General features: G+C 32.0%; 1 protein-coding gene across 1 annotated transcript; it reads left to right on the top strand.

Annotated features, from left to right (window-relative positions):
• Positions 1-835: 835 nt before the first annotated feature.
• On the top strand, positions 836-8,463 carry LOTGIDRAFT_120741 (hypothetical protein; the record flags this gene model as incomplete). The annotated part of the gene is made up of 12 exons (XM_009058759.1): positions 836-927; positions 1,300-1,385; positions 3,589-3,709; positions 4,032-4,141; positions 5,000-5,141; positions 5,390-5,498; positions 5,660-5,791; positions 6,647-6,784; positions 7,396-7,572; positions 7,812-7,946; positions 8,133-8,210; positions 8,362-8,463. Coding segments are annotated over 12 exons (1,422 nt in total), but the record flags the coding sequence as incomplete, so codon positions are not given.
• Positions 8,464-8,556: the final 93 nt, after the last annotated feature.

Raw genomic sequence — 8,556 nt, 5'->3', positions numbered from 1 at the left:
TCTACCATGTTGGATTAGTGCTGCACTCAGCATTATTAGATCTATAGTATACCCTTACATTTTCTACAACATACTCTCCAGACATAACATAATTAACTACAAATTTATCAGGGTTTGGAGAAACTGTAAATGAATGTGTTGGAAACTGTTACACCTTCTAAGGTGCAGAAAATTACCGTTAAACAGGGCTAAGCCAAGTTTTTCTGACCCTACTTCAGCCCATAACTGTCAAAATAGCTATCTTAGTGTGGAGCAGAGACAGATGTTTTTTGACTTACTCCAACCTTAACTTTGTTATTTTGCAGACAATATGAAAGTGAAAATGCTGCAATCAAAGAACACTCGAGTGTCTTACAAGAAATGTTACTGGCTAAAAATGAAATAGTTGAACAGTTGACTACGCAAATTTATGAACTTGAAAGCAAACTAAATCAAAATCTTCCCACTACCTCAGCGCCAACCAAATCAATAAACCCTACCAATATGCCAAATTTAAATGAAGTTATTCTACCTGATCAACGTATACTAACTTTAGAAAGTACAGAAGAACCAAGTATGGCTTCATTCCTGGAAATGTCTAGAGAAATTGATAATCTAAAGGTTTGTGAATGTTTTTGAAGGAACTCTCTCAGGACCAATTTACAATTTGATTGATTGAATTAATTTTTAAATTGGATCAAACTGATACTGATAATTTTCATATTGTCTAAGAAACTGACTTGATTGTTAACTTACAACTCAATTCAGTAGTAGGTTTTAAGATTTTTGAAGAAATGAGTCTAAAAAAATTTGCAAATTTCTTCTATGAAATCTATTTCAGGCTGCATGTACAGCTTATGAAATGCAGAATAAATTTCTAACCAAAGAAATATTGGAATTAAATGAATTAAGACAACATGATGTAGATAGAGAAAAACTGTTGTTAATGTAAGTTTTGTGTGATCTTTTTAGATTGTTGTTATTGTAAGTATTGCGTGATCTTACTAGACTGTTGTTAATTTGTGATCTTACTAGACTGTTGTTAATTTGTGATCTGACTAGACTGTTGTTAATTTGTAATCTGACTAGACTGTTGTTAATTTGTAATCTTACTAGACTGTTGTTAATTTGTGATCTGATTAGACTGTTGTTAATTTGTGATCTGACTAGACTGTTGTTAATTTGTGATCTTACTAGACTGTTGTTAATTTGTGATCTTACTAGACTGTTGTTAATATGTTGTGTGATATTTGTATATATTGTTGTTAATGTAAGTATTGCGTGATCTATCTAGACTGTTGTTTTTGTCTTTGATTTTAGGAACAGAGCTGAATTAGAAGGTGATTATTTACAAACAAGAAGTAAATATTTATATTTACTAAAGAAAGTGGAAACGCCTGTATTAGGTGAGTTATTGGATTTTGTTTTGGGTTCACAATATTAACAAAATCCTTACATATACATACATGTTGCATATTTGTAGAAAAGATTAGGTAAGGATTCCTGCTTTAATGAAGCTGGTACATGGTATACCCCCTTTAAGAATTACAATATATATTGAACAAAATATGATTAGTTAGTTGAAACTAGGTTATGTAAATGCAGAAAAATATCCGCCCTTTATAAACACAGCTGGGTTGTTATCCGTTTCTAAGTAAATAATAATAATAATTGTTACTTATTACCTTTGTATATGCCTGAATCTTCAAGTGGACTTATTTTGTCTGCACTCTTGATGTCAGTCCCTCCTTCATTCTGTCCATTAGTTCACATTTCCATAGAATCTACAAAAAAATCATGAATAAAATTCAGGTTCAAATTTGAGAGCTTTCTGGCAGTTAGAAATAGAGTTATTGCCCTTATCTTGTCCCTTAAGAATGCTTGAGCACTCTTAGTTTTGGAATGATCTGTGATATATAGAAAAGACATATATAGAAAAAGGAAGTAAAATTCCTAGTTTGAAGCATTTTTAAAGGAATTATGTGATTTTCTAACATTTCTAGTACTTCTGAAGACTATTTACATATATTCAACACTCAAACCAACTCCCAAAAATGGCGCATCTTTCCCTGTAATGAGTATGGATAATCAGGGAAAGATTTATGGCCAAGGATTCCTTGTGAATCTTAGTAGTTATCCTTGTAATATGTGGTTATTTCTTTCTCTCTTGAATTGTTTTTGGATATTTCTCAATGAAATAACTGTAATGTCATCAAGAATATAAAATACGTGCTGAAGGTTACATATGTGTAGGCCCTCTGTGTGTTTATAATATTATCAATGGCAAGTCAGCAGTCTTAATTATATTTCAATTTAGAGCAAGTAGGTAACAATTGATATAATCAATATTTCCTTAGAAATTTATTAAGACATTATGTAAATGACTACAACTCAACCCAATGCATACACTTTCTGTATATTTCTTGTTACATGAATTTTACCTTTCATTTTCATATTAACAAATATTAATGGCTATGTGGAGATATTTTTAAAGTATAGTAAATATAAGCTTATTTAAGTAGAACTGCATATCAAATGGTCAATAGTAATATTATTGATTAGTAGATGGTATTAGTATAGTAGTAGTATATGTTACTAGATTTGATTATTTGAATAAGAAGAGTATAAGGAGGCGAAAGTGCTTGATATTACCAAAAAGGAGTGAGATTACTTAACAGGATTTTATTATTTGAATATAGAAATATAAAGAGTATAAGGAGGCAAAAGTGCTTTAAATTGCTTAACAGGAGTGAGATTACTAAACAGGATTTTATTATTTGAATATAGAAATAGAAATATAAAGAGTATAAAGAGGCAAAAGTGCTTTAAATTTCTTAACAGGAGTGAGATTCTGGACAGGAGTGGGCTTTCTGAACAGGAATTGATTGGCTGAAAATATAAAATAGAAGTATACAATGGCAAAACTACTGAAATAACAGGTGTGGATTTCTTTAGGGGGGTAATGAACATAATGGATGTTACCTATGTAATTTAACAGATATAACACAAACTGGTTAACAGAAATTTAGTAAATATTTATCAGATCTATACAGATTTCCATTAAGAAAATGTCGCGAACATTATTTCGGTTATTATGTGTGGATTTAGATGATGGATTGAACACTATTCCAGCTATAATGTTGGACAATCAAAGATATAGACGTAGAGTCAGACTTCAAGGTCAAAAAAGAAGGAGTAGATCTAAATCTCCTTTTAGAAGAAGAGGTAATTGAATCTTGCAATGTTATCTAAAGATGTGCCATTTTGGGACGGTTGATTTAAGTCTTAAATATATGTAAATAATCTTCAGAAGTACATGTACTAGAAATATACCAAAATCACATAATTCCTTTAAAATACTTCAAACTAGAAATTTTACTCATTATTTCTATATATAGTCTTTTCTATATATCACAGGGTATCTTAAATTAGCGAGTCGTCATTTTAACATTCAATCGCAGATAATTCTGGACACACATGGATTTGAAGGCTCAAATTTCAATGGTGAGCTGTGAACACTATATTACTGATTAGCTCAGCTAAATAATTTCAGTTAATGAGACTAAAGTATGATTGGTCAAACAAATGTTTCTGCTTGCAACTTTTTAGGTGGTGAAAAAGAGGATAGTAAGAGACAAGAAATTATTAAACAACTACTAGATGATGCTATTGAATCAGAAAAATCACAAAAAGAAGCTGACAGACATCGGTTGTTTATGTCATCACAAAGGTAGGTTACTACCGGAGATATAACTAGCTGATGGTCTTTGTCCCCATTCATTAAGCCTACATAGTTATGTTTTTGTTCAACAGCTATCACTTTATCAATTTTATTGTGGATACTTTCAGTCTTTATGATGAAATACCCATGACTAAAATTTGGTATTGTAAATAACACATAAACAAGAGAATAACGACTCATAATAAAGTACATTTATAAAAGAACTACACGCTTAATTATACTGAAATTACACAATAAGTATATATTTATAGTAAATACATATATATAAACAATTCATGAGAAGGATAATGAATATAGTAATTATTTCTAGTTGTCAGGAATATGATAGATATGGATTTCAGAAGTTAATGGTTGATGATGATGAAGATCTTATATTATCACGAGCTGGTCAGTTACAACAACAATCAGATATACTGAATGGTAGAGTCAAGGTATGTATGTGTATGTGAAATAAAATCATACAACTTTTTGGGTTTTGTAGTTCATTTTTCCTATGTGATCCTTGTGATCTTGGGTTCCATTTTGCCATTTGGTGGTCTTTGGTTCTTTGTCCATGGGGAGTTTATGGCTTCTGTTTGCCAGGTCATCTTCTAGTTGGTTTGGTTTCTCTCTGCTAGCTGGTTTGTGGTTCCTTCCTGTTGGATGATTTTTGTTTCATGTCTGCCTTGTGAGCTTTAGTTCCTTCCTGCTGGGAGTTCTTTGATTCTTTTCTTTTGGGTGATGTTTAGTGGATTTCTACTGTATTTTTAGAAATATCCTTTAGATTTTTTTGTGGATGATCCTTGGTTACTTTCTGTTAGATGGTCCTTGGTTCTTGATGCTAGGTAATGTTGCTTTTTATTCTGTTGGTGTTTGGTTTTATTTCTGCTGGATGGTTTGTGAATCTTTCCTTGGGGCAATCTTTAGTTCATTTCTTTGGGTGGTCTGTGGTTTCTACCTGTTGGATGTTCTTTGTTCATCTCTGCAGTGTTATCTAGAGTACCTTTCTGCTGGGAGGTCTAGTTTTATTCCTTTCTGCTGGGTGGTGTTTGATTCCTTTCTGTTGGATTGTCTCTTGTTACCTTCTCTTGTGTCTTTGATTCCTTTCTGTTTCTGTTTGGTGAAATTTTTTAACTTTCTCTCTGCTGGAATATGGTTCCTTTCTTTTTTGGTGGTCTTTAGTTTGTTTCTCTTGGTGATTTTTGGTTCCTTTGCTTTGTGTCATCTTGTGTTAACTCTGCACCTTCATATTAAGGATCTTAATATAAAATGTATAAATTTCTTCTGTTTATCAGGAAGCCGAAGAAGTCACATCACATCATGTAAAATGGGAGAATTTTATGGTTGGACAGAGTGGTAAATATCTAGTCAGAAGTCATGAATTAAAGACTTTGATTAGATCGGGAATACCACATGATCATAGAGAAAAGATATGGCAAGGGTATGCTATAAATATTCCTAGTAGAGCAAATATCTTTATCTTGTTAGGAAAATCAGAACATTAACACGAGCGGTATTTTTGAACTAAAGTGATGCAAAAATTAAGACAGATCATGGATGGCAAGTGGAGTCAACCACAGAAAGAAAGAAAACGTCTAGATTCATATTTTAATTATATTAGATCACTCCTTTATTGTTATAAGTTAAGATTTGGTTTTATAGATTCAAGGTTTTTTTTCTATTTTATAGATGCATCCATCTTCATGTTGGTGAAACGAAACATAAATTGGGACATTCTTACTATACAGATTTAGTCAAACGAGCCAAAACTAGTAAATATAATCCTGCAGCCAAACAGGTCAGTGAACTTCTGAAGAAGCTGGAAAAAGTTACTTTCATGGCACAAGTGGTTTGTCTATTTTCATTATTTTTGGCAGAAAAAAAGGATGGTAATTTCTACCATCTTTAAAATCATCCAGATTCAGAATTCAACTGTTATTATTTTCAATTGAATTTCAGATAGAGTTAGATTTACTTCGTACCTTACCAACCAATCTACATTTTGAAAGCTTGGACTCAGATGGTATTAAAAAACTACGCCAAGTGCTATTAGCTTACAGTATGCACAATCCAATAATTGGTTATTGTCAGGTAAAAAAACTTATTGATTCTTGTCTATTTCCCAATCATTACCAACTAAACTTGAGCAAGGAACGAGCAGCAAAAAAAGCACATAAACAACTTCAAAACAGAAGACAATCATGATCAATCCATGAAAAGAGTCTAATTGTTCAAGTCTATTTTTGCCTTTAAATTAATTCGAATGTTGTCTTGGTCATCTAGACGCTTACAAAAACTATCAAAGTGAAAAATTATGAAATTCTTGTGTTATATTAGCTAGAATACTAGAGAGTCTGTATCATATATTAATACGTACAAGTTATGGCCTACGCGTTTGATCCAACAATGTGTTTTGTAATCCCAACCTACGGACATAATTAATGACCAGCTAACAATATCAATCTGTAGACTAGGTCATGAGGTTCACACTAGTTAAATGATATGGATTTAAACTAATGACCTGCTGTGTATTGAATGTAATATTATGTCAAGTAATCTGTTAAGCAACACCTGTTAAAGAACCATACTGGCCATTTGATTACCATTAGCCATTGTGTATAGTGCAGAAATTTATATCGACAAGACGAAAGTCATTCTAAATGGGTGAAAATGCAATTAGAAGCTGTATTAGAAGTCTAGAAAACCTCTTTTCAATCCTTTAAATTTTATTTAAACTCTTATAAAGTAATGCTTCAAAATGTTATCAAAGATACAGTTCTTATAGGCCTAATAAGTTTTCTAAAGAATTTTGTGTTTGTTTATTTTTTTAAATAAAATTTGGATGTTTAACGCAGGTTTTTTTATAAGTATTTACAAAATTGAGACCTCGAAGATTTCAAAAACACCATTTTCATTGCATCTTCATACTATTTGTATCAATTGCAGGGTTTAAATCGTCTAGTAGCTATAGCTTTATTATTTTTAACAGAAGAAGAGTCATTCTGGTGTTTAGTGGCTATTGTGGACCACATAATGCCTGAAGATTATTACACTAAAACATTAGCTGCTGCACAGGCAGATCAGGTAGGATTTCAACCAAGAACCAAGGATATCCTAGAATCAATGTTAGAAGATAAGAACCAAGGATATCCTAGAATCAATGTTAGAAGATAAGAACCAAGGATATCCTAGAATCAATGTTAGAAGATAAGAACCAAGGATATCCTAGCCCTAAGATCGTTTTCGAGAATACATGGCCTGGACTATAATATATGATAAAATAGTACATGATGTAATAAAATGGTGCATACTCGCTCTTAAAGGTACTCTGACATCAGAGTATCACCAGTTGCATGTGGCTGCGAATAATAAGATAGTGGACCACAGTCATATATGCTGGGTAATAACTCTGCTTCTAACAGTTGAAAATGAATATGTATACAAATACCGAATTTCATTTGATTCCATCAAAAAAAGCGTTTACAAGCAAATGTTGACGGACCGACGGGGGTGCCGAGAGAGATGTGGGCGTATAAAAAGTGATCATGAGTACAAACACAACTCAGTTGCATGAGAATTGCGTTCCAACCCTATGACTAATATTCTTACATCAACTGGTAATCTCTATGGTATGAGGGCGCCTTTAATATTTTTTAAGGTAGTTATTTCAATTATAAAAAATCTGATTATTTCAGAGAGTTTTAAAAGATTTGGTTCAAGAGAAACTACCAAAATTATACAATCATTTCGAAAACCACGAAGTCGACTTATCATTGTTTACCTTTACATGGTTTCTTACTGTATTTGTTGATAATGTACCACCAGAAACATTTCTTAAAGTTTGGGATTCCTTCTTATACGAGGGCAGTAAGGTAGGCTATTAAAAGTTTCATTTGATTCTTTTGGACTATTTAAGGACAGGCTTTGGCATTGGAATTTGACATCATTTGCTTGGTTATCTCAAACAATTTTGCGGTCATGGGTTCTAATCTCAGTCAGCTTGCAATCTGCATGCTGTAGAGGTTGTTTATAGTTTTGAAGAACTTATTCAGATCTGGAATGATAACAGTAAACTAGGGGAAAAAAACAGAGCTTTGGTTTTGAATTTCAGGTTATGTTTAGGTTTGCAATTGCCTTTCTGAAACTAGTGGAAGATGACATATTATTACAAGATGGTGCCTTAGCCATTAACAGATATATGAGAGTTATTGGAGAAAAACTTACAAATTCTAAACGCATCATTCAGGTAAAGCCAAGTAGATTATTGCCATGCAGCTTGTCTTCATTAGCTCAAACTTTTTCAGAAATGTAAGAACTTCATGAACTAATGTTCTAAATCATTGCTGTCTGAAACAGTCTAATTTTTACTTTTTTACTATTTGTTTTGAAGGTATTGATATGTCAATATATTTTATATTTAATATATTTCCAGATAGCATTCCATGAACTAAATCCATTTCCAATGAAATCAGTAGCCTCTAGAAGACACTATCATCTACAACAAATAAGAGTGAGTATGCGGATTGGTCGATCTTTATTTTTAAACTGTAATACCACCCCGCATTTGGGAAGTCAGGGATCAATAACATTCCACTTTGCATCATATATAATTGTATATATGTACAATATATAACTAAAAATTTTAATATTTCATATTTAAGGTTGAATTAGCTGAACTGGATTTATTACGCCAAAAATTTTCAGCACAAGAGATCAACGATGAAAGGAGAGATTATTATAGTGATGATGATTTAGATAACTGATATTAACTGATATTAATTTGATATAGTGTCCCACTGATCCAGGACAATGTATCATTGACCTAAGATAGTGTTTCATGATCTAGGATAGTGTAT

This window comes from Lottia gigantea (assembly GCF_000327385.1).
Source record: "Lottia gigantea unplaced genomic scaffold LOTGIsca_35, whole genome shotgun sequence".
Taxonomy (NCBI): Eukaryota; Metazoa; Mollusca; class Gastropoda; family Lottiidae; genus Lottia; species Lottia gigantea.
The sequence above is the reverse complement of the archived record's forward strand: the minus strand, read 5'-3'. Positions and strand labels throughout refer to the sequence as shown.